General features: G+C 33.6%; 1 protein-coding gene, 1 long non-coding RNA gene and 1 pseudogene across 3 annotated transcripts; 1 reads left to right on the top strand and 2 right to left on the bottom strand.

Moving 5' to 3' along the window:
• Positions 1-9,532: 9,532 nt before the first annotated feature.
• Positions 9,533-10,983, bottom strand: LOC123882450 (cysteine-rich receptor-like protein kinase 10). The gene is made up of 4 exons (XM_045931311.1): positions 10,852-10,983; positions 10,117-10,274; positions 9,813-10,023; positions 9,533-9,683 (listed from the first exon to the last, which is right to left on the bottom strand). The coding sequence occupies exons 1-4, from the start codon at positions 10,961-10,963 to the stop codon at positions 9,661-9,663; spliced, it is 504 nt and encodes a 167-aa protein (XP_045787267.1). The 5' UTR covers positions 10,964-10,983; the 3' UTR covers positions 9,533-9,660.
• Positions 10,984-12,852: 1,869 nt separating this feature from the next.
• LOC123912395 lies at positions 12,853-13,576 on the bottom strand (annotated as a pseudogene).
• A 1,367-nt stretch (positions 13,577-14,943) lies between these two features.
• Positions 14,944-27,143, top strand: LOC123882468. 2 transcript variants are annotated; one of them, XR_006799828.1, is made up of 4 exons: positions 14,944-15,066; positions 24,706-24,994; positions 25,694-25,947; positions 26,861-27,143. It is a non-coding gene; the product is annotated as an uncharacterized LOC123882468 (long non-coding RNA). The 2 variants fall into 2 exon arrangements; XR_006799825.1 differs by lacking the exon at positions 24,706-24,994.
• Positions 27,144-27,244: the final 101 nt, after the last annotated feature.

Here is a 27,244-nt window from a genome sequence, read left to right on the forward strand (position 1 = left end):
TCCGGTCGCAACTGCAGAGACTAATCGTCTTAAGGTGATTGAGATCAATTTAAGGGGTTGACCTCTCCCAACAAATGCTTCTCCATACGCACCGGTCGGGGATCGAACCCAAAACCAAATGGTTAAGGGACCCAAGTATCTACCACTTATACCATATTATGTTGGTGAATAACACTTATTTAAATAATTTTGTTTTACGAAACTTATTTAAATAGATTGACGAGTTGGGTTTTGCCCTCTTTCTTCACCAAAAAAAATAAATTTGATTGACGTGAAAAACGATGAAGAGGGGTGACTCTGAATAAAAAAAAATCTAAAATCACCTGGAGCAAAAAAAGGAAAATAGAGCTTCTAAAAAAAATCTGAATGGTGCTCTTATTAAGAGAGTCATTAAGTGGATCTTCTTAGAATTTCACAAACAACATATATTAAAAAAAAAAAAAGTAAATAGCCAAATATCCCCTTAAATTGCAAAAATTGTTAAATATTTCCTTAAAATTTTCAAAATGTTAAATATCCTCCTGAAACTTTGTTCCATCTATCATATTATTCCTACCTCTTTACTCTATCGATGGTGATGACGTCGACGTTAACTACATATGTGACATCTGTCAACGTGACTCCATATCACATAGGGTAATTGACTATATTATTTCCAAAATTATGGGGGTCATTGATTGAAATTTGTGTATATATATATATATATATATATATATAGAGAGAGAGAGAGAGAGTGCGCGAGAGTGAGTGTGTGTTAAAGTGAGAGTTAAGTGAAAGAGAGATAGAGGGAGAGAGTTAAAGAGAGTTGAAGAGAGAGGGAGAGAGAGATAAAGAAAGAAAGAGAGAGTGAATGAGAGAGCATAACAAATAACAACCTTAACAAATAACTTTGTAAAATATTCAAATTAGTCCTTGAATTCTACATGTTATAAACAAAATGCACCTTGAAATTTTTAAATTTTAGGCAAATTGCTCCCTCACCTGAAGTAAATTTAGGAAGTTAATTAATAGGATTTCATATGGAGTGGATAATGATTCTCCATGTAGTGTACAATTGTTTGAGTATGTACTTTATAATAAAATTCTACAATTGTATTTTATTTATTTTTTGACTCCACAACTGTATGCTTTGGTTATTCAGATATGTGTTAAACATGTTTTGTTAGAATTAACTTAATAATTTAATCATATACATGCTCTTAATAACAAAGATTAAATCTATAATCTTACTTTAGTGCGGAAGCCAAATAAACACAAGCATGTATATAAAACAGGATCTACGACATGTTGATTTATCAAAGATCATAGTAATAGGAATACCTGGATGACGAATCCATTAGATGAACTAACCGTTATAATCCTGAAACACAAAGAGAGAGACGGACGACGAGCATCCGTTGGCTTGTGGTTCTTCCTCAACCAGGACTCCTTATGCCTTTAGGACTCTTCTGATGGGGAGAAGAGTCAATATGCAGTGTGTCCGGTATATTGGGGACCATAGCCTATATATAGTGTGATGGCCAATTAGGGTTCCCATTATTCCGAAATGGGCCATCCTGACATCCACTCATATTGAGCCCATATCCAATTAATTAATTAATTCTAAATAGAAATCTAATTAGCCTTTTACTTTATTTGATCACTTAATCAATTAAGGCTCCTAATTGATAAATAGCTAATATAATTATATATAAAGATATTTGCCCACATAATATTATTGAAATATTATAAAATATTCCAACAATCTCCCACTTGGGCTACATATCGTTATAATTATATCATTGTTCCTTAGGCGCGCATCCGAATGCTATTTATCTTTAGATTTCAACCTTACAATCTGGTCCATCTCATACACCAATAATGAGACCACCGCGGCTGTCGTCACTGACGTATAACGTGACGGAACCCCGACGACCACCACATCAATGTACTTGACGACATAGATCTGATATGGATGAGTGGCATGGAAATTTCATGCAATGTGATCTCTAAATCATGCCTATTTCCAACTGGTCCAACTGAAAACTTTAGTGAGATCAAACTGAAGTTTGCAAATTCAATATTTGCACCAAAGATACATAACCGGTTATAACAATAATAACCTCAAACTTTATTTCTGCAGAAAACCTTAACAAAACATGTATCTTTATCAATACCAAAGTTAGAACATAACAAATTAGAGACTCCCACTAATCCAAGACATCCTTAGTGACAAAAATAATATGAAAGACATTAGGTGTCACGTCTTTGATTAGTGAGTCAGCTAGCATAAACTTTATCTCTATATGTTCTATCATTCAACAACAACTAAAAAGTCAACAAACTTTATATAATAGTTGTTGAAACATTATCTGACTGATGTGTGTCACAATATAACTTGAGTTGTCTTTCAAAATCTTTTACTTTATGCAACCAAGTGACATAAATACCAATAGTCATTTCTTGAGTTAGAATGTCCATTAAATATAAACATTCTAAAAGGATCGGAGTCGAACATCCTAATGATCTCCAAATTGTTAGATCTCCGATATGTGAGCACAAATTATTGTTCTCTATAACAATCCTTATGGTTGCCTATTTTCAACAAATTCAAATTATGAATTGCTCAAGTATCTGCCAAATGATCTTATTATATAAGCTATTTCCGAATGCATATAAATAAGATCATACATAAGTTTCTCAAAGCTGAAGCATATAGGAAAATACTTTATTTTCTAAATTTCCAGATTTTTCTTTTGAACAATGATTGAGACTAGATAGTCTCCCTTTATAATTAAGGCAATTCCTTAGTTTATTAACTTTCATGTCGAATTTACTTTCAACTTTATTGATACGACTCTTTTGTTATACCCAAATGATACATTGAGAATAATCTCTAAGTATCAAAATGCCTAATACAAAAGAGATGTGCCCAAGATCTTTTGTCACTAAACTTTTGTTAGTGATTTCTTGGTTTCACACAATAATCATATATCATTATTGACTAAATGAAATAAATTCGACACATTAAATTTAGAATATAAACATACTCCCACTGAACCTGTATAATCCACAATTCTCCATAATATACATCTCAAAACCAAATGAGACAGTCACCTTATGAGACTTTTGTGGTATCAATAATGAGACAACTTTCTTAACAAATAAATGAATTTATTTTGTTTGCACATTATCTACTTTGTGTCTATTGACATAAAGTTTCATCTGATTGCACTTTATTGTGTTTCTTTATGTTGCCATCAAGAAACACTATCTTGATATCCATCTTATTTAGCTCCAAAAAATCATAATAATAAGTAATAAGTGTCGTGACTGTCCTAATAGAGTTTTCAAAACAAAACGAACATGAATTCTCTTTTCAGTCAATACTTTTATGACACTTCATACTTTAATTCTTGAAGGTATTGAGTTTGATCTTCATGAATTAATCTCTTAACTTAATTGAGAGAAAGAACACTAATGTCCTTATGAGGATCCAAATTCACTATATAAATAGTAACTATATGAATTGATTTATAACCAATTCTTCCCCACTCAATTTTGTTCTTTTACCATATCTCTCCCCCAAACTCAATATCTTCAAGAGACTTTGCAATTTCCGTCTCATAATGTTCATTAACATGGGACCAAAGTTTATATTTCTCAAAATTTTCAACAATTTTAGATTGTCACAAGTAATAACTGAATTGCCCATAATAATATTTGTATTTAAAAAACAAATTGAATCTCTAGTTTAAAATAATAATAAAGAATTTATAACATTAAAACAAAACTTAATTCATATGATGATTCACCAAATTGTCTCTTAAATACAAATATAACTCAATAACAAAAATCTAACAAATAGTTGAAAAACCATCAATCTTCACCGACTTATTTCCCCGCCAGATTAATGTGTCTTTCAACATCATTGGAAATTTGTCAGTTTAGATCAAATTTTCTTATTATTCTTTATTTGCCTTTATCCTTTGAGGTATTTACATAATGAGCACTATTTTATTTTCTCTTGCTTCAACTGTTTCTTTATTGCACACTTTATGAAATGATTCTATTAAAGAATCATTTCTAACTTTAATAGTTATAAGACTAATTGTGCAAATAGAACACTATATGCTAAATTTTTGACAAAGTAACTTGATTGTCAAAATTATATCGCTTTATCAAGATTAAATAGTTACCTAATGTGCTCTTGAGATTTTCTTTGCTTAATAATCCGAATGAAATATTATCTCTCCGACGAGAGCTTATTTTTCGCTTTATTGCTTTAGAAGCACTTTAATTTAAGCAAAGAAAATATGACAAAAAATTGTGTCATCTTAAATAATACCTCAAATGTCTCTGGGATTCAAAATTTTATGATCATGACATATGTCATTCGGAGTATACTCGCCTTTTATACTTGAGTCTCACTTTAAAGTTACCGAATAGTGAGAGAATTTGAGTTTCTCCATCTTGACATAAGTTTAGATCCAAGAACACAATGTTCTTCCTTTATTTCTAAGCGCTAGAATTTTAAGAATTTAAAATTCTAAAATAATTTTGCAGATACATAAACTATATTAGTTTATAGAGAACTAAAAAATTACTCACCAAAATACCTAATACACCATTGATGTCAAGCCCTTAAAAAATAACATCAATTGCTAGTGGTATTTCATGACAATGATCAAACACTGACGATCAATATTAAAAAATAATAAATCCTTATAATCGTCACATGTTTACCGTTATAAGTGTGAATGCAATCCACTAAATACTTATATGGATTTACACTAACACGTCTTTATTAGGCACATCAATAAATTATGATAGAGACATGCTCAGCTTTATTTGTAAATTATAAGACAAACAAGATACCAAACGCACCATCAATCCCCAATCTTTGATTGTAAGAATTAACTGCAAGCGGTACTCTCAACGTAATGATCAAATGTTGGTAATAAGTCCTGTCAGATAATGTGCGCCTTTGACACCAACCATTACCCACATGGATAAACTTAATAATTACCACACATTTACCATCACAGGTATGTATATTATTCGGCCAAACTGCACGTCTTCCTTTTGGCCGACTGTAACAGCTCGCATGAATAATCTCATACTACATCTTTTATAATTTCAATTGAATATAGTCTACGCACCGGAGGTTGCTTTAGGCAACTTTTTGCTTCGACAAACTCAATCAAAATTACTAGACAATTTAATAAATTGAATATATATGTATGTAATTATTCGACCGAACTGTGTCTACCTTATGGTAGACCAAAATAGTTTGCATGAATAATTTTATACATCCTTATGTGATTCTAACTGAATCAAATCTACGCAACAGAGGTTACTTTTGCAACTTGTTGTTTCAACCAAGACAGTCAAAATCACCTGACAATTTATTAAATCAAATGAGAAAAGTCTTAAATTTACAAGACACTACTCACAAAATGTAGGCCATTTTCCTTATGATGTCACCTGATAATCACAAGATTAAACGACATCCCTTAATGTGAGAACAAACTCACAAGCAACCTAAATTAGCATGAAATATATCCGAAGAGCATGATAAAAGAAAATTATTGTAGAAACTTAATAACAATTAACTCAAACATCATAATCATGCTATAAACCAAATATTTAATTTTAAATAAAATTAATCTTTATATATACCAAAGAATTTCATGCCACAATTCAATGATTCTTTAAATAAAGAAACAAATAATTTTAGAATGATATTTCTAAAATAAAAAGGAAGCAAAAACTTTATATTCTATAATGATATTTTCCAAAATAGAAGTAAACAAGACTGTATATTCTATAAATAAATAAATAATTATAGAATCTATATTTTCCCAAAATCTTTTTTTTTTTTTTTTTTTTTTTTTTTTTTTTTGTACGTATCAAAATTTGATTAAAATATTTTGAGAATCCTTATTAATTGATATTTATAATAACCAAATCATATCTTCATATGCCTTATTTCTCAAAATAAGCTTTAAGTACAAAACTAAAGAGAATCCATTTTAATTTTTTTTTTGAATAAATCAAATCCACGATCCAATCCCATGTTCATACAGATTTTAATTGATACCGAATAATTAAAATCATAAATATTTTAGAACTTTTCAATAATCTGCTTAAGCAAAAGATTTGTCAAGTTAACTTAATAATTGGCCACTGTTTTTGTTCACTTTATTTTGTTCAAACAAATAATCAAACTTAATAGTGAAACCTGAATATTTTCAATTTCAAAACAAATGAAATCACTCGGATTAAATCCGAATCCTTATTTTTAGACAACAAATTTTGTAAATATGGAAAACCAAATGTCTAATTTGGAAAGATTGATCAAATAATCACGGAAACTTTATTTTATTTGATATATGTGAGTGATAGTAGGATGCTAGATACACAATCAACACTTAGTTGACCATGTCTGGATGCAAACTTTGAATGACCGAAACGAAATATTATAGCCAAATCAACAAAATAGGCTACACATAAAAATAACATACACATGTGCACACAAGGGTCAATTAGAAAACAAAACCAATAAGATAGATTATTGGAACCAATAATATATATCAACCAAAAAATTTCTTTCAAAACATAACATGAAAAGAAAAAAGAAAAAAAAAACTGCATAACATGTGAATCTTATCGTTGCCCACAGTTTCCAAAATTGATCTTAATCAATACCAAAAATTAAGATCATCATATACTTGAATGAATGAAAAATTACTTTTGTAAAATTCTTTCTTTACAAATCAAATATGTAAAAGGATCAAATCTTTTATATTTGATTAATACTGGATATTTACACACCGTATATGTTTAAAAGCTAGAAAAAAAACCAAATTATAAACACTCCCAAGCAAGTTCCCGACCAAATCAGAAAATCAATCGGTTACCAAAAGCAAACAAAAATTTATATCCCTATCCATTGCTATATAATTTAGGGTTCATACAAATTAGGAAGAACCGGAAATTCAAATCATGAACAACAACAAATTAAGTTCAACATATCCCAATAAATCAAACATGAAGACATGCTCTGATACCATTTGTTAGAATTAACTTAATAATTTAATCATATACATGCTCTTAATAACAAAGATTAAATCTATAATCTTACTTTAGTGCGGAAGCCAAATAAACACAAGCATGTATATAAAACAGGATCTACGACATGTTGATTTATCAAAGATCATAGTAATAGGAATACCTGGATGACGAATCCATTAGATGAACTAACCGTTATAATCCTGAAACACAAAGAGAGAGACGGACGACGAGCATCCTTTGGCTTGTGGTTCTTCCTCAACCAGGACTCCTTATGCCTTTAGGACTCTTCTGATGGGGAGAAGAGTCAATATGCAGTGTGTCCGGTATATTGGGGACCATAGCCTATATATAGTGTGATGGCCAATTAGGGTTCCCATTATTCCGAAATGGGCCATCCTGACATCCACTCATATTGAGCCCATATCCAATTAATTAATTAATTCTAAATAGAAATCTAATTAGCCTTTTACTTTATTTGATCACTTAATCAATTAAGGCTCCTAATTGATAAATAGCTAATATAATTATATATAAAGATATTTGCCCACATAATATTATTGAAATATTATAAAATATTCCAACATGTTTCTGTAAAAGTTAAACTTCGTGTAACGGAAGTTTGTGCAACAGCAACTTAAATTCACATGTAAGATTTGATCAGAAGAAGCATAAAGAAAAAAATGGAAACAAATAATAATTTTTGAGGATCATTTGCAACAACCTTAAGTCTGGACAACTGAGGTCCAAATGATTTTTCTTTAGTACCACTACTTGCAGGATTATTATCCAGTTCATGTGGAATCCCGCTAGTGTAATTCCTCTACAACACCAAATAAAACTATTAGACAAATTTTATTTTATTTTTTGACACAAACTATTAGACAAATTAAATACCACTATTAGCTGGTCTCATATCTATATCTTCTTGAACACAAAGTAATCCAACATGGATGCATCTCATTTTTTCATTCCTATTAAAACCTTGGTCTAATATTGGATCTACAATATCTGAAGTTGTCCCTGCTTTCCAATTTTTCCATGCAAGAATTTGTCCGATTGATGATAAAATATATATATTTATAGGAGTTTAAACTCAGAAAATTCCACTTATTCACCTTAAGGATAAAATTTATAGTCACTAGACTACTCGACCAAAAAAACCTAACAATTAAGAGATTTAAGTTTAACACTTACAATGCTTAATAGATTCTCTATATTCTCCCTGCCATCCTTCTTGATAATTCTCCGACCACAAACAATTTCTAAAATCATTACACCAAAACTGTACACATCTGACTTGACTGAAAATTGTCCGTCTCTAATGTACTCTGGAGTAGAGCTGTCAAAACGGGCGGCCCGGCCAATTTCGGGCCGGCCCGGTCGGGCTTCGTCGGGCAGGGCTAAAAAGCCCGGATAAAAAACGGGCTACCAAAATTAGTGCCCGAGCCCGGCCCGGTACAGGTAGTCGGGCATTTCGGGCGGCCCGGTTTATCTTTTTTTTTTTTTTTTTTTTTACTTTTAGTGCTCAAACTCAACTATATAAATAGCATTAATAATTCTCGCGCGTCCTATTTTTTACTCATCCGCTATAAATATTATATAATTCGCGCGCGCCGTATTTTTATTCATCCCCTATCTACGAGTTTCTCGCGCGCCCTATTTTTACTCATTCACTACCTACGAGTTTCTCGCGCTCTATTTTTACGCATCCGCTACTTATGAGTTTCTCACGCGTCATATTTTTACTCTTTCGCTACCTAGAACTTTCTCGCGCGCCCTATTTTTACTCATCCGCTACTACGAGTTTCTCGCGCGCCCTATTTTTATTCATCCACTATGTACGAGTTTCTCGCGCGCCCTATTTTTACTCATCCACTACCTATGAGTTTCTTGCGCTCTATTTTTACGCATCCGCTACTTACGAGTTTCTCGCGCGTCATATTTTTACTCATCCGCTACCTACGACTTGAGTAGCGGACGGTATTTTATAATTTATATTACAAACTAATTTCAAATCATCCGAAACAAATTATTTATATTTATATTTTATTTTATTTTTAATTTTAATTTTTTCGGGCTTGCGGGCCGCCCGAGGCCCATTCGGGCTAGCCCATATTTTAATCGGGCTTTGTCGGGCCGGGCTAAAAAGCCCGGAAATAATTCGGGCTAGGATTTTCAAGGCCTGAGCCCGGGAAAAAATCGGGCTTGGCGCCGGCCCATTCGGGCTAGCCCATTTTGACAGCTCTACTGGAGCCATATATCCACCGTATGCCAAAACAATTAGGTTCAATTAATAAATATAAAATGTCATATCTACCATGATAAAATATTTTCACTTTTTTTACAGAAATATCTCATTAGTTCAAGCATGTTCTTACTACTTACAAAGTTCCAACAATAGTCTTTGTCATGCCATCAGTTTGATTGGCATCAAACAATCTTGCAATGCCAAAGTCTGTAATTTTTGGACTCATTTCTCCATCTAGCAAAATATTACTTATTTTAAGATCACGGTGAACAATTTGTAATCGAGAATCTTCATGAAGATAAACAAGACCACGTGCAATATCTTTTATAATTTTGTAGTGTCTTTCCCAATTCAAATTAATTTGCACGCTTGATTGGATCTGCATAATTAGCCAAACCAAAATTATATATAATAATAACTTTTTATAACTTTAAAAGTTGGTCCAAATGGTCCAAATATATAATCATAGAAAAGCAAAGTTAAGGTTGGAGAAAATATTGTAATTTACCAAATATGATATAATCAAGACTTATATTAGGGACAAACTCGTAGATCAGTAGTCTTTCTTTTCTTTGTAAGCAGAAACCTAATAGCTTAACTAAATTTCGATGTTGAAGCTTCCCTGTTAGCAACACTTCATTCTTAAATTCGGTTTCTCCTTGATTAGAATTGATTGCCAACCTTTTGATAGCAACATTTTGTCCATCTGGGAGCATACCCTACAATTAATTACAATTTTTAGTGTATATACTCTAAGAAAAATATCATGATATATGCATGTGTGTTTCAATAAAAAGGGTATAATTTTTTACCTTGTAAACGCTTCCAAATCCACCTTGACCAAGCTTATATGCATCAGAGAAGTTGTTTGTAGCTAATATGACGGTTTCCAAGTCAAATTGCAACAAATCCCCAACTTTAAGGTCATTACTCGCTTCAGCTTCAAATTCATCTTCATTTTTCTCTTGGCCTGGGCGTTATGTTAAATTTTTACACGAGAAATTAATGAATTATAATATTTCTAAATTCAAACTATCAAATTTTTAAATTTTTCATGCATTTTTGTCTTCTTATGAATGACGAAATTTACTACACTCTCTCTTATAAAATTCAAATATGAGAGGATTACTCCGCCTTGGCACAAGGTTCCTACACCATAGGCGCATTTGCAATAAGTGGCTCACGTTATGTGATGGGATGATTAGATTTTTGTCACCTTGTGAATAATGCTATATAGAAAAATATCCAAAAATCTGTGAGTCTGTAGGCCATTGAGGTTCACAACAACATTTTTTACTATAGACAACAGTTGAAAAATTGTGGCCAAAAGAAGTAATGGGCAACCGTTTTCAACATGCTTGTTACCAATTAAGTTCTAAATTTTATTTTCCTCCAAAAAATATTTAAGGACATTAATCAAATCTAAAATCCTCAAGTCAAAAATAACCCAAAAGTCTAAATTCTGAGATCAAATGAGTTCGACTAATTTTCAGCCCTATATTTCGTCCAAACCAATCAAAAGTGATTACTTATATTGACTTACTTACCTTCAAATTCATGCGTATATTCTAGTCTTGATTTTCTCCTTTCAAAATAAATGCATAAAACAACAAGCACTATGCCAGCCACAACAACTGCTACAACGGTGGCGATGACCATTCTTAATTTCCTCCCCTTTCCTAATGAAGAAAACAGAATGAATCCTCTATGATTTTCATATAAGAGTGTAAAGTGCAGTATTTTACTATTTAAAAAGAGAGAGAGAATCTGTTTTCCAGTTAACCACTTGGTTGAGGAATCACTTTGCAACCTAGAGGTACTTGGTTCGAAACTTGACATTAGCAAAAAAAAAAAATAAAAAGAGAGAGAATCTGATAGATAAATTGCAAGTATACAATTATCGTCAAGTAGTAATCGAAAGATCGTATCCACGAGGATTGTTTTAAACTCGTAACGCGGTAATCGTATTAACAAAACTATTTTTATACATTTGATTTGGGGAAAATTTCATAGAAGTCTTTCAAGTCTTTGTTTCCGAAAGATTTTCAAACGATTGAGAGTTTGTCGGATCGAAGTACTTCACATGCAACGCGTAAACTTCAACACAATTGAATCGGTTAACTCACTCAATGATGAATCGTTAGTGATTGGATTCAATCTCTTGCAATCCAATCCTCTCAATCAATCACAACTCCTCGATCTCTCAAGCGATTTGTGATTCATTGAGGTGTTTCAAAACAGGATTCAATTATCATAATCAACTAATGCCTAATCTCTTAAACACAATTGATTACTCAAACTTCCTAATTCCATAACTAAATCCTATTCTCATAGAAATTCAATTACTCACCACAATTATGTAATTAGCTAGAAAACATAAAAGCTTTATAAGCAAAGAAGTTTGAATTGAGTTAATTACACCGATTACAACTGTTTGAAGATCACTTGAATGCTTGCTCCATACCCTTCACCTAGAACTCTCAACCTAGATGCTTAATGTGCCATGATCTTCTCACACATCCTCAGCATCTTGCTTGATTCTTGCATCATCCTCTTGATCTTCAGCTAAGAAACTGGAGAGAGTTGCGAGATTGCGCTAAAATCTGAGTTTTAGATCCAAAAAGTCGAACCTCGAACTGGAGACTCTGTTCTCCTTTTATAATTTCTCGCACCTGCGCCATGCGCAGGCCCTCGCGCCCTGGTGCAAAGAGGCAGTTACAGCTGCGCCCTGGCGCAGGCCCCTCACGCCGCGGCACAGCTCCCAGATCAAGATCAAGATTCAGATGTTCATCTTGCGCCATGGCGCAGACTTCAGTGGGAAATCCTCCAATATCAAACTCTAATGCGCCATGCGCAGCTCCTCTGCGCCATGGCGCAGACCTCAGTAAAACTGCTTCCTAAATCCTCCTTAATTGCGCCATGGCGCAAGAATCAGTGAACTTCCTTCAATCTTTGGGCTAAGAATGCGCCATGCGCAGCACTCCTGCGCCATGGCGCAGCTGGATTTTCAAATTCTCCTGGTTTGCTTGCACAACACTCAACCTTCGATTCGGCTCCTTTTTCACTCATTTATGATCAACTTCCTTACATTATTACCTACAAATTGCTTTAAACATGCTCAAATAACATGTAATGATGAGGCTTCATCAGAATCCACCTAATTTTCTCTCTTTTTAATTTTCTCTCTTTTGTTATACTCCCTCCGTCCCAAAATATAAGCAAAAATGAGTCAAACAAACTTGATGTATTTGGTTCAAAATTTGGATCAGATACATTCACTTTTGTTGACCAACTTTTGCTTATATTTTGGGACGGAGGGAGTATTTGGCCACACCAGTATGTAATGTCTGAATCTGTCCCAGTGCAGAAGGAACTGGTTCCGACTCCGGTGGTGATGATGTTACTCATGTTAGAAGAAAAAAAAAGAGGTTGTGGTGCTGATGCTGTCAAAAAATAATTAGGCTGTGATGTTGGTGGCTCTGAAATACTGTCATTGACTATAGGTATAAAAGTTTGAGAGATTTTATATCTAATGGAACAACTTGGTCCTATATGTACAAACACGCTTTCATGTCTTCACACCACTTTGAAAGATCTCTTAAAGCCAAATCCAAGCAATGAGTACAGTCTTGCTTAGACAAATCTGGTGTACACTGAACAAGACCATGTATAGTGTTTTCACTACTACTACTTGATTCGTCAATTATTGTAACATTATTTTCAGCATACTTCTTACGCGAGTCACCTTTGGCGGCCGCGGTTTTAAGTTCATCCAGCAAGTTATCAAGTGCTCGATTAAATGCATCATCCACCACTGTCTTGGATTGGATATCTTAATATTTACCGGTGTCAGTTTCCATCACACCAAATATTGAATGGTTTGAGTATCGTAAGGTGCACTAGTCGTAGTAAACAATTACTTCTTTGGTAGTTGACACGAATTTGTGAGAAATTTTGCAGAAGTTTTCAGGCAATCACGGCAATCATCTTGTTCGATGTCACCTCTACAGAGTCCGATCGCGTTTACTTGGTTACTGGTTAGTGTCTACACCGTACGAGAAATTGTAGAATCCGTAGTCTATTACTTTGTTGGAATATATTTGTGCTAAAACGGTGTAGCGGTTGTTTGTTCCCGTAGTCACTACCGTAAGTGAAGTTTCCAAGAATTTCATTACATTTGTAGTTGCGAGGAATTACCTGGTCATTGGCTTCCGATATTTGTGTGAAAAAGAGAGTAAGAAGTGAAAACAGAAGCCAAAGTGAAGAAAGCATAGTGCTATCTCCTCTGGAATTAGATGTTAGAGATGTTTTCTCTTCTGATTCCGGTGATTCTTTTATACCCAATATTTCAATTTTGCCGCAGTAAAATTCAATTCGCAGAAACCAAATTTTTTCTAGTGCAAATAAAATTCGGTTTCTAGAAACCGAAATTTTTTACAAGGATAAAATTAGAAATTCATGGGGTATAAAAGAAACACGGAGTCCGGAGAAAAAACATCGTTAGAGAATGGTGGAGAAATTAATTAATGAAGTTTTTGTTCTAAATTTTAAATTTACTGTATATAGCTCTTCCATGAATACACATGCCGAAGTAGTTGGAAATTATTAAAGTTGGAAACATTCTTCATATATGTCAAAAGTCGTCAACACATTAACACATTGTAAAAGTCGTCTTGTAAAAGTCTTCTTGTCTTTGCAAAAGTCGTCTTGTTTTGTATTTTATATACTCCCTCCTTACTATAATATATGTCACTTTTGATGAAAAATGTGTACCACAGTATATGTCGCTTTACATTCCCAATAAAGCATTAAATGTTATTTTTTCTATTATACCCTTAATTATTATTTTTTTCTCTTCTTTCAATTCTTCAATTTATTTTTCTCATACAATTAATGAAGGGTAAATTTGTAAACTAACCCTTTCTATTTTTCGTACAACATTCATTACATATCTTAATATGCGTAAAAGTGTCAAAACGATATATATTGTGATAGCCAAAAGGACAATCTAAGAAGAAAACCATTAACACATTGTATCCCCTCTCACCGGCATTATTTAATGAGAAATGATAGTACTTAGACACTGCTTGCCAAGTAAATTGCCAACACCAATTACACCATTATTGCAGTTGGCCGTTGAGGGGAGAAGTCTAACTGCGTTGGATCAACACATTAAGTATTGAACAATCATACAAGTGATTTTGACATCACACTTCCACCCAAGATCTTAAGGTTGGGTTTTATATTTCACATTGGTTACAAGAAAATATGTATTTTGTGACAGTTGAATTGCGACAGCTAAGTCAAAACCGTTGCAATGTCTTTTTTCTTGGAATTTTGTGACGGTGTATAAGACGGTTTAATCAACCGTTGCAGATTTTGGATCTAAAACTGTGGAACCATATTCAGCCCCATACAATTCTACTCTCAGTCATACTCAAATCCTTTTTCACTATTTTTTTTGTTCAAACCCTTCTTCACTTTTTGTTCAAAAAAAACCCTAAAATCCCTAAATCATTCCCCTGCGACAAATCCACTCTCCAAATCATCTTCCCCTTCATCGTTCCAATCCCCCAATCTCTAAATCCCCTTCATGTTCCAATCAACGAAGCTTCATAGTTTTTTCGCTAGAAAGCTTCATCGTTCTGTTTTTGTTCTCTCCCTCCCCCGCTCTCTCTCGTTATGTCTCCGACAACGACGGCAGCTTCTGCCACCCTTCAGGCAGCATCCGCCAGCACACCATCCGTAGTTTACACGTTCAGGTTTGTTTTCCCTTATTTTTCCTTCCATTTCTTTGTTCTAGTTAGTTTTCCATTAGGTTGCACAGCCTAAGGGTTATCTATCTACCATTAGGTTTCCATTATTTTTCCTTCCCTTATTTTTCCCTTATATTTACTTTTTGTAGTATTTGGATTTCAATTGAAGCTAATCCAAATCAATTGAAGTATTTGGATTTGACCATTGTTCCAATGAAGGGATTTCACCGCTTAGCTTGTTTCCACTTAACTGAACATAACCAGATATCATAGATACCCTAAGGGTGGAACCAGATGGGCAAAATAGAAAAATTCCATACCCTTTTAGCAATTTATTCCAAAGTCCTCTACAATTTTTTCTTGTTAAGATATGGTACTGATAAGTGCCAAAAAGTAGTAATTTTACATATATAATTTATGCACTTATTGACTTATTTTGCAAGATTTGTGTATATAAGTCCCCAAGAACTTGTACATATACGTGTTGATCTAATTTTGGTTAGTTTATCTTTAATCTCAATCATTTTGACAGGTTTTTGTACTTAAAGTTGAATTTTTGATGAAGAATTAATGTTTGAACTGATATATGCTGGCTGGGCTAGAGAAAGCCAGAGAAAGCTAGAAATTTGGTTGAATTGGCAGAGAGTTTCTGGCTTAAGCCAGAGAAAGCTACAGATCCTGTTGAATTGGCAGAGAGTTTCTGGCTTAAGCCAGATAAAGCTACATACCCTGTTGTATTGGTAAAACATTTCTGGCTCCAGCCAGAGAAAGCCAGAAGAGCTGGGAGGTGACTCAGAGGACACGTGTTAGCAAACCCAGCTATGAAGTAAGGTAGCTGGCTGAGCCAGCTATAGCTGGCTGGGCCAGCTTAAAAATCCAGTTTCACTATAAATAGATACCAGATGCAGAAAAACAGAAGATATACCATTCCCACCACTCAAATTCATCAAGGAGAGACCTAGGAGGCAGATTCAAGGGGTTTTGGAGGTGGATACACAACAATAGTTGAGGAATCATCATTGTAATGTTTGTTCATCTCTTTTCTTCTTAATCTTTTGTAAAGCTATCATGAAAATGAGTAGCTAATCTCTCTTTTGTTGGGATTAGGTGTAAATTACTCTATTAATATGTGTTTCTATTGATCATGGTGTTATATATGGTTTTAGTTATTCATTAATATTGATTGTATCCTTGTGTTTCTTGTTTTAATCTTTGGATTTGAAGTGATATAGGGATATACTCTTTAAATCTTGAAATAGGATAAAATCTATTAAACTCTAAACTCTAGGAATAGATTTGGGTTTAATATTCACTCAAAGTATTTGATCTTAATGCTATTGTATTGATTAAGCACCCGAGGGATTGGGGTTTGATAGGTACAATAGATTTCTCGGCGTTATCTGGGAACTGAAACGTACGATGAGTAAATACGTGATAATATTGATAAATGGCTAGAACCTGTGTAACTGATTAAGGGAATATGTATGAATGAGTGATTGAAATCTAATCCCAGCAATTTAATCTCTCTGTCAACGTACTCATTGTTACTACTTTTATGTTTTCGCACGTTTTCGTAATCAAACATCTCTGTCAACCATTTTACTTGAAATTATATTAATTGTTGAAAAGCATCGATATCGCATCAGTCCCTGTGGAGACGATAAAAACATACTTACTTTTGTACTTCAACAAAATGGCGCCGTTGCCGGGGATTGGCGTTTAGATATTGGAGCATTGCAACAATTTGTATTCTTTTAAGTATTTGTACATATTTGTATATATTTGTATAGTTTTTGCTTGCACTAATCCTTCTTTGCTAGACAAAGAATTATTTTTCTTGTTAGTTCAATCCTTTTTCAGATTCACCATCACAAAAGAACCATGACTGATCATGGTTATAACAACTTCTATATTCCGGATGAGTACGAAACATATCAACAGTGTCCACCTGATAATTATGGGCAAACTCCAGAGGCTAGATTGGAAGAGACCATGATTAAATTTATGGAAATGCAGCAGCAACAAATGCAACAACTACAACAACAGATGCATGAGCAACAACAACAGCTGCAACAGATGCAAGACCACCACCGACAATATCTGAAAAATAGTCTTGCACAAGCCAAAAATTTGGAAAATCAACTTGGTCAGTTGGCACAACAAATGTCTAATCAGCAAAATGTGGAAATCCAAACCAATACTCAAACCATTCCTGACGAGAAAGATAATGTTCTAAATGAGGAATGTAGAGGGAGTGTGGAAGGTGTTGAAAACAATGAGGAAAAGAAAATGTGTGATGGATGTGGTGTAGAGAAAACAATGAAAAAACTAGAGACACCACACGACGTAGAACTTCCTCAAGATTTTCCATGTACTGTGGAGGCCAATATTGTTGATAATGAAAAAATGATGATGGTAGCAGAAGAAAATGAAGGATTAGTTAACAAGGAAGAATCATGTGAACAAAAGAAGGAGATGAAGAACAAGGCGGAGATTGATCGAGTCATAGATGAAATTTGTGTCTTGTTCAACAAGAAGCAATTGGGGAGGATATGGACTCCGCAACATATATATCTTAAATTCATGGAGTACCTCCCAAATCAAAGGAAAAAGACGGATGATGTGCTTTCCGTCTCATTTTGGCCACCCTAACAAAAAAGGCGTCAAGCTAGTGACGTAAAAGAAGCGCTTGTTGGGAGGCAACCCAATTTTGTAAGTAATTTATGTTTTTATTATGAATTTTGTGTGTTTAAAGAAAGGAATGATTTTGGACCAGCTGTGCACAAGAAATTATGCAGGAAAATTTTGTTTTCTGCTACTCTGGCCTAGCCAGCAATTTGGTGGCCCAGCCACCACTATGAATCTCAAGTTTCTGGTTTATGTTGATTGGCCTGGTGCTGGTGCTAAGGGTGATGCAGGTGATGATGCTGAGCATATGTGTGGATGATTGAAAAGCTCATCAAAACTGAGTGAAAATTTAAAAGCTTTCAGTCATTTACTTCTTTATTGTTTAATTAGTTTATTTTGAATGTTTTATGGTCATTTTAAACAAGCTCACATGCTTTGAAGATTCAAAAGACAGGTTTGTGGTAAACCAATGAGCAAACATGATAATTTTGATTTGTAGAGCTTTATGTCAACTTTTGATTAATGTTTGAAATATGCTTAGGAACTCAACATGTTCTTGAATTGTGTTGTTTGTCCTAAGATGATTCTCATTATTTTTGTTGAACATGATTGAAGCTTGTGTTATCCAATCTAGCCGGGTGAGAATGTGTGAACTTTCCATTGTTTACATAAATATTTGAGAGCCGGCAATTGTGTATGCTCGTTTGATTTTAACTTAATCTTGCTGTCACTGATGTGTTTGATGTTGTGGATATGATCAAGGCCTTGTTTCTTTTTGAGTGATAACTACTTGACCAAATTTAACCTACCTTGTGAGATAGTGATCTTTTGTGTCCCCTTTTGAGCCTTAAATTTTGAAAAATTGTTTGTTTTATAAACCCTGAAACCAAAAGAAAAGAAAAACAACTACTCTACCCTTGTCTTAGGATAAGAGAGCAATTATATTTCATTAAGGGTTATGTCAAGATTCAAGTTGGGAGAAGTAGGTTGAAAGAATAATAAATAAATTGGTTTGAAAAAGTAGTTGAATTGGTGATTGAAAATGAAAAGAAAAAAAAAAAAATAAATAATTGTTGAAAAAGATTTGTATGACACAATTGAAATTCAAAAGAAATGAGAAAAGAAAACAAGTTTTATGAAGAAGTGTCAAAACAAAAGAATCACCATAAAAGAAAGAGGGGAAAGTGAAAGGGAGTGAATGAATCATGAGATGAAATTATGCAAGTTTTATGCTCTCTTATCCTTGAGGCTTTTTGAATCCATAGAAAAACAATGAATTTTTGTAGCCCAGCCCCGTTACAAGCTTTATGAAGTCCTTAGTGATCCACGATTGATAGCATGTTTTGTGATATTGCTTGGATGAATGTTTGAATTGAATTGTTACGTGCACATTGCTTGGATTGAGTGAAACACTTGCCCTTGAGTGATATAGTTGTGAGGAATTTGAGGTAACACTTGAATCTTAATTGTTTGATAAGAATGTTGAGAATTTTGCTTAGGCATAACAATCACTTCATGATCATGCTTTGTTTCTTTGAATATTTTGAGGATTAGTCTTTAGTTGACATTGCTTTACTCATGTTAAAAGAAGAAGCTTTTCAAACTTTGATTGATCACAAACCCACTCTTGAGATTGTAAATTTTGAGCTTGTTTATGTTTTGAATTTACCTTTTGTTTGAGGACAAACAAAGTCCTAAGTTTGGGAGAGTTGATAAGTGCCAAAAAGTAGTAATTTTACATATATAATTTATGCACTTATTGACTTATTTTGCAAGATTTGTGTATATAAGTCCCCAAGAACTTGTACATATACGTGTTGATCTAATTTTGGTTAGTTTATCTTTAATCTCAATCATTTTGACAGGTTTTTGTACTTAAAGTTGAATTTTTGATGAAGAATTAATGTTTGAACTGATATATGCTGGCTGGGCTAGAGAAAGCCAGAGAAAGCTAGAAATTTGGTTGAATTGGCAGAGAGTTTCTGGCTTAAGCCAGAGAAAGCTACAAATCCTGTTGAATTGGCAGAGAGTTTCTGGCTTAAGCCAGATAAAGCTACATACCCTGTTGTATTGGTAAAACATTTCTGGCTCCAGCCAGAGAAAGCCAGAAGAGCTGGGAGGTGACTCAGAGGACACGTGTTAGCAAACCCAGCTATGAAGTAAGGTAGCTGGCTGAGCCAGCTATAGCTGGCTGGGCCAGCTTAAAAATCCAGTTTCACTATAAATAGATACCAGATGCAGAAAAACAGAAGATATACCATTCCCACCACTCAAATTCATCAAGGAGAGACCTAGGAGGCAGATTCAAGGGGTTTTGGAGGTGGATACACAACAATAGTTGAGGAATCATCATTGTAATGTTTGTTCATCTCTTTTCTTCTTAATCTTTTGTAAAGCTATCATGAAAATGAGTAGCTAATCTCTCTTTTGTTGGGATTAGGTGTAAATTACTCTATTAATATGTGTTTCTATTGATCATGGTGTTATATATGGTTTTAGTTATTCATTAATATTGATTGTATCCTTGTGTTTCTTGTTTTAATCTTTGGATTTGAAGTGATATAGGGATATACTCTTTAAATCTTGAAATAGGATAAAATCTATTAAACTCTAAACTCTAGGAATAGATTTGGGTTTAATATTCACTCAAAGTATTTGATCTTAATGCTATTGTATTGATTAAGCACCCGAGGGATTGGGGTTTGATAGGTACAATAGATTTCTCGGCGTTATCTGGGAACTGAAACGTACGATGAGTAAATACGTGATAATATTGATAAATGGCTAGAACCTGTGTAACTGATTAAGGGAATATGTATGAATGAGTGATTGAAATCTAATCCCAGCAATTTAATCTCTCTGTCAACGTACTCATTGTTACTACTTTTATGTTTTCGCACGTTTTCGTAATCAAACATCTCTGTCAACCATTTTACTTGAAATTATATTAATTGTTGAAAAGCATCGATATCGCATCAGTCCCTGTGGAGACGATAAAAACATACTTACTTTTGTACTTCAACAAAATGGCGCCGTTGCCGGGGATTGGCGTTTAGATATTGGAGCATTGCAACAATTTGTATTCTTTTAAGTATTTGTACATATTTGTATATATTTGTATAGTTTTTGCTTGCACTAATCCTTCTTTGCTAGACAAAGAATTATTTTTCTTGTTAGTTCAATCCTTTTTCAGATTCACCATCACAAAAGAACCATGACTGATCATGGTTATAACAACTTCTATATTCCGGATGAGTACGAAACATATCAACAGTGTCCACCTGATAATTATGGGCAAACTCCAGAGGCTAGATTGGAAGAGACCATGATTAAATTTATGGAAATGCAGCAGCAACAAATGCAACAACTACAACAACAGATGCATGAGCAACAACAACAGCTGCAACAGATGCAAGACCACCACCGACAATATCTGAAAAATAGTCTTGCACAAGCCAAAAATTTGGAAAATCAACTTGGTCAGTTGGCACAACAAATGTCTAATCAGCAAAATGTGGAAATCCAAACCAATACTCAAACCATTCCTGACGAGAAAGATAATGTTCTAAATGAGGAATGTAGAGGGAGTGTGGAAGGTGTTGAAAACAATGAGGAAAAGAAAATGTGTGATGGATGTGGTGTAGAGAAAACAATGAAAAAACTAGAGACACCACACGACGTAGAACTTCCTCAAGATTTTCCATGTACTGTGGAGGCCAATATTGTTGATAATGAAAAAATGATGATGGTAGCAGAAGAAAATGAAGGATTAGTTAACAAGGAAGAATCATGTGAACAAAAGAAGGAGATGAAGAACAAGGCGGAGATTGATCGAGTCATAGATGAAATTTGTGTCTTGTTCAACAAGAAGCAATTGGGGAGGATATGGACTCCGCAACATATATATCTTAAATTCATGGAGTACCTCCCAAATCAAAGGAAAAAGACGGATGATGTGCTTTCCGTCTCATTTTGGCCACCCTAACAAAAAAGGCGTCAAGCTAGTGACGTAAAAGAAGCGCTTGTTGGGAGGCAACCCAATTTTGTAAGTAATTTATGTTTTTATTATGAATTTTGTGTGTTTAAAGAAAGGAATGATTTTGGACCAGCTGTGCACAAGAAATTATGCAGGAAAATTTTGTTTTCTGCTACTCTGGCCTAGCCAGCAATTTGGTGGCCCAGCCACCACTATGAATCTCAAGTTTCTGGTTTATGTTGATTGGCCTGGTGCTGGTGCTAAGGGTGATGCAGGTGATGATGCTGAGCATATGTGTGGATGATTGAAAAGCTCATCAAAACTGAGTGAAAATTTAAAAGCTTTCAGTCATTTACTTCTTTATTGTTTAATTAGTTTATTTTGAATGTTTTATGGTCATTTTAAACAAGCTCACATGCTTTGAAGATTCAAAAGACAGGTTTGTGGTAAACCAATGAGCAAACATGATAATTTTGATTTGTAGAGCTTTATGTCAACTTTTGATTAATGTTTGAAATATGCTTAGGAACTCAACATGTTCTTGAATTGTGTTGTTTGTCCTAAGATGATTCTCATTATTTTTGTTGAACATGATTGAAGCTTGTGTTATCCAATCTAGCCGGGTGAGAATGTGTGAACTTTCCATTGTTTACATAAATATTTGAGAGCCGGCAATTGTGTATGCTCGTTTGATTTTAACTTAATCTTGCTGTCACTGATGTGTTTGATGTTGTGGATATGATCAAGGCCTTGTTTCTTTTTGAGTGATAACTACTTGACCAAATTTAACCTACCTTGTGAGATAGTGATCTTTTGTGTCCCCTTTTGAGCCTTAAATTTTGAAAAATTGTTTGTTTTATAAACCCTGAAACCAAAAGAAAAGAAAAACAACTACTCTACCCTTGTCTTAGGATAAGAGAGCAATTATATTTCATTAAGGGTTATGTCAAGATTCAAGTTGGGAGAAGTAGGTTGAAAGAATAATAAATAAATTGGTTTGAAAAAGTAGTTGAATTGGTGATTGAAAATGAAAAGAAAAAAAAAAAATAAATAATTGTTGAAAAAGATTTGTATGACACAATTGAAATTCAAAAGAAATGAGAAAAGAAAACAAGTTTTATGAAGAAGTGTCAAAACAAAAGAATCACCATAAAAGAAAGAGGGGAAAGTGAAAGGGAGTGAATGAATCATGAGATGAAATTATGCAAGTTTTATGCTCTCTTATCCTTGAGGCTTTTTGAATCCATAGAAAAACAATGAATTTTTGTAGCCCAGCCCCGTTACAAGCTTTATGAAGTCCTTAGTGATCCACGATTGATAGCATGTTTTGTGATATTGCTTGGATGAATGTTTGAATTGAATTGTTACGTGCACATTGCTTGGATTGAGTGAAACACTTGCCCTTGAGTGATATAGTTGTGAGGAATTTGAGGTAACACTTGAATCTTAATTGTTTGATAAGAATGTTGAGAATTTTGCTTAGGCATAACAATCACTTCATGATCATGCTTTGTTTCTTTGAATATTTTGAGGATTAGTCTTTAGTTGACATTGCTTTACTCATGTTAAAAGAAGAAGCTTTTCAAACTTTGATTGATCACAAACCCACTCTTGAGATTGTAAATTTTGAGCTTGTTTATGTTTTGAATTTACCTTTTGTTTGAGGACAAACAAAGTCCTAAGTTTGGGAGAGTTGATAAGTGCCAAAAAGTAGTAATTTTACATATATAATTTATGCACTTATTGACTTATTTTGCAAGATTTGTGTATATAAGTCCCCAAGAACTTGTACATATACGTGTTGATCTAATTTTGGTTAGTTTATCTTTAATCTCAATCATTTTGACAGGTTTTTGTACTTAAAGTTGAATTTTTGATGAAGAATTAATGTTTGAACTGATATATGCTGGCTGGGCTAGAGAAAGCCAGAGAAAGCTAGAAATTTGGTTGAATTGGCAGAGAGTTTCTGGCTTAAGCCAGAGAAAGCTACAGATCCTGTTGAATTGGCAGAGAGTTTCTGGCTTAAGCCAGATAAAGCTACATACCCTGTTGTATTGGTAAAACATTTCTGGCTCCAGCCAGAGAAAGCCAGAAGAGCTGGGAGGTGACTCAGAGGACACGTGTTAGCAAACCCAGCTATGAAGTAAGGTAGCTGGCTGAGCCAGCTATAGCTGGCTGGGCCAGCTTAAAAATCCAGTTTCACTATAAATAGATACCAGATGCAGAAAAACAGAAGATATACCATTCCCACCACTCAAATTCATCAAGGAGAGACCTAGGAGGCAGATTCAAGGGGTTTTGGAGGTGGATACACAACAATAGTTGAGGAATCATCATTGTAATGTTTGTTCATCTCTTTTCTTCTTAATCTTTTGTAAAGCTATCATGAAAATGAGTAGCTAATCTCTCTTTTGTTGGGATTAGGTGTAAATTACTCTATTAATATGTGTTTCTATTGATCATGGTGTTATATATGGTTTTAGTTATTCATTAATATTGATTGTATCCTTGTGTTTCTTGTTTTAATCTTTGGATTTGAAGTGATATAGGGATATACTCTTTAAATCTTGAAATAGGATAAAATCTATTAAACTCTAAACTCTAGGAATAGATTTGGGTTTAATATTCACTCAAAGTATTTGATCTTAATGCTATTGTATTGATTAAGCACCCGAGGGATTGGGGTTTGATAGGTACAATAGATTTCTCGGCGTTATCTGGGAACTGAAACGTACGATGAGTAAATACGTGATAATATTGATAAATGGCTAGAACCTGTGTAACTGATTAAGGGAATATGTATGAATGAGTGATTGAAATCTAATCCCAGCAATTTAATCTCTCTGTCAACGTACTCATTGTTACTACTTTTATGTTTTCGCACGTTTTCGTAATCAAACATCTCTGTCAACCATTTTACTTGAAATTATATTAATTGTTGAAAAGCATCGATATCGCATCAGTCCCTGTGGAGACTATAAAAACATACTTACTTTTGTACTTCAACAGGTACACAAAACTGAATGGAGGGTAATTTGCAGGTATCCATCTCTTTATTGCTAAACATTCACCAGAATCAGCAACAATTACATTGTCTCGCCTATTTGATTCAAATGTTGTCATTGCATTCCTTCCAATTTTAGAAAGTTCCCGAGGAAACTTTCCGGAGAGGTTATTGTTAGCGAGGTTTAGCCATAACAAACTAGTACAGTTCCCTAACTCTGGAGGAATTGGTCCGGTTAATGAATTGTCTGCAAGCATCAACCACAAGAGTGAACTCAAGTTTCCGAGGCTTGGATGTATTGATCCAGTCAACTTGTTGAAAGAAAGGTCAAGTTTTGCATATTTCCAAATTCTGATGGAAAAGATCCATTGATCTGGTTATATGATAACATTAGAAGTTTTAGACTTTGCATACGAGAGATTTCAACAGGTAATGGACCTGAAAAGTTGTTGAGGCTTAGGTCTACCCGCGTAATATTCGGCAATGTAAAAATTCCATATGATCTTAACTCTCCAGTGTAAGAATTGGAGTGCAATAGTAGAAATCTCACTTGTTGAAATTTCCCAAATATCTTTTGTATGTCACCACCAAATTTGTTTCTACTCAAATCCAAGAAAACCAAATTAGTCAAATTCAAAAGGGTCTCAGGAATATCTCTTGAAAAGTTGTTTCCTCCCAAGTACAATCCTTTAATTCTTGAAATAGACCCCATTTCAATAGGGATCGCACCGGTAAAATTGTTGCTTGAAAATTCAACACGGTTAGATTCTTGCAGTTAGCAACTTCAACCAATGAAAAACCTTTAATCTATTCTAGTTCCATTTGAGTTCTAATTCTTTTAAGTAGGTTCAAATAACTGTTTCTCTTTCTCATTTGTTTGATAATGAAGTTTTGATTGTTCCGTTGTATAGATGTTTCCATTGATATATTGATATGTTTCTAAATGATGCTATAGAATGTTTTTCATCATTGAACCTTAATTTTGTTTGTCTCATATTTGACTTATGTTGTGTTTCTTTGATTAGGTACAAATTTATGGCACTGATGTCATACTACCTTTCTCAGTTACCATATCAGGATTCCCTCCAAATACTCGAGGCTGATATACAACAAGCTGCTGCAATTACAAGAGCCAGAGGAGGGACTCTTATTAAAATGAAATTGGTTTGCAATCAATTGGTTCCTCTTTTTTTTTTTATTATTTCTGCATTGGATGGATTGTTCTTGTGCTAGCTTTTTGCGTAATTATCTCAACCTCTTCCATATATTTATATACAAGGTGAGTTAATGATTCTACATATTTGGTTTTGTCTTTCTTTTATGTTTGGTTTGATGTATTCACCAAAATTTATTATGGGCTATAAATGATTGTTCTTTTATTTCTTTTGTTGTTTGTTGCTATTGTTATCTTATTTTAATATAGGAACCAAATGATGGTAGATCAATCATGTCTACAGGTGGAATGAAAGTAACGATTAAGTACTTTTGATTGCGTGATATGCTTTGTTTTTCTTCTTTTAGTGTGATGTGCTTTGTTTTTATGTGTGTGTGTGTGTGTGAGAGATTGTTCCAGAATTAGTACATTTGTGGTTGTCTTGTGTACATTTGATTGTTCATACATGTGTTTCATTCTAAACTGAACAATTTAAAAATGTTGTGTGTAAATTCATTTCAAATAGAAGATGTTACTATCCAATGCAATAGCTTTCATTATGTTGCGTGGCATAGATTTTGTGGACTGGTTATGTCTTGCTTATAGGTATTAACTCTAGTGGATTCACTAGTGGTGCTCAAAATTCTATAGGGGATTGTTTAAGGAATGTGATATCAAATTCTAGATTAGAGATTGCGGTTGTGACACAGGTTGTGTGGTGTTGTTTGATTCATTTCAGTAAGGCTTGGGATTGTTAATAATTGAGGCACTTTGGTATTGTAATAATTTGTGTTTGTCAATTTTGGAGTGTTTGTATTGTGACTCTTTTGCATACCTTATGTCTCTATTTCATCTTTCATTAATAAATTATTCCTTTGCTTTTCAAAAAATAAAAACATGTTCTGTTATAAGTTCTTTTATTTGATGTACTTAGAAAAGAAAATAGATTTCATTATGCTAGGAATTATGCCATGGACTAAGTTAATCTATAGAATTCCGTTTTTTTAAGCATCCTAATATATACTTATGTTTTTTTCAGGTATCTGAGTTAGAAGAGTCAAGAGATGGCAGGTGTTGGGAGTCTAGTTAGCACTAATTAAGGATCATGAAGCAACCTCACGTACTGGGAATATTGAGATATTTTGTGAACTTCTTATTTTGACTTAATGTTTTATCACTCTACTAATGGTTAGGTTTTAGTTTTTTGAATGATTGAACTACATTAGTTTTTTCTTTTTTCTTTTGGAGTTTCATGTATTTTAATTAAATTTTTTATGTATGAATGTTGTCAGTATTAAATGAATTATATAAATGAGATTAAGTTATTTATATTTATATATTTATGTATTTTAATTTTCTTATTCTTGTATGTATATTGTAACTATTATTTAATAAGCTATCAAAATGAATAAAAAATGTTTTA

Source organism: Trifolium pratense, linkage group LG1, assembly GCF_020283565.1.
Source record: "Trifolium pratense cultivar HEN17-A07 linkage group LG1, ARS_RC_1.1, whole genome shotgun sequence".
Taxonomy (NCBI): domain Eukaryota; kingdom Viridiplantae; phylum Streptophyta; class Magnoliopsida; order Fabales; family Fabaceae; genus Trifolium; species Trifolium pratense.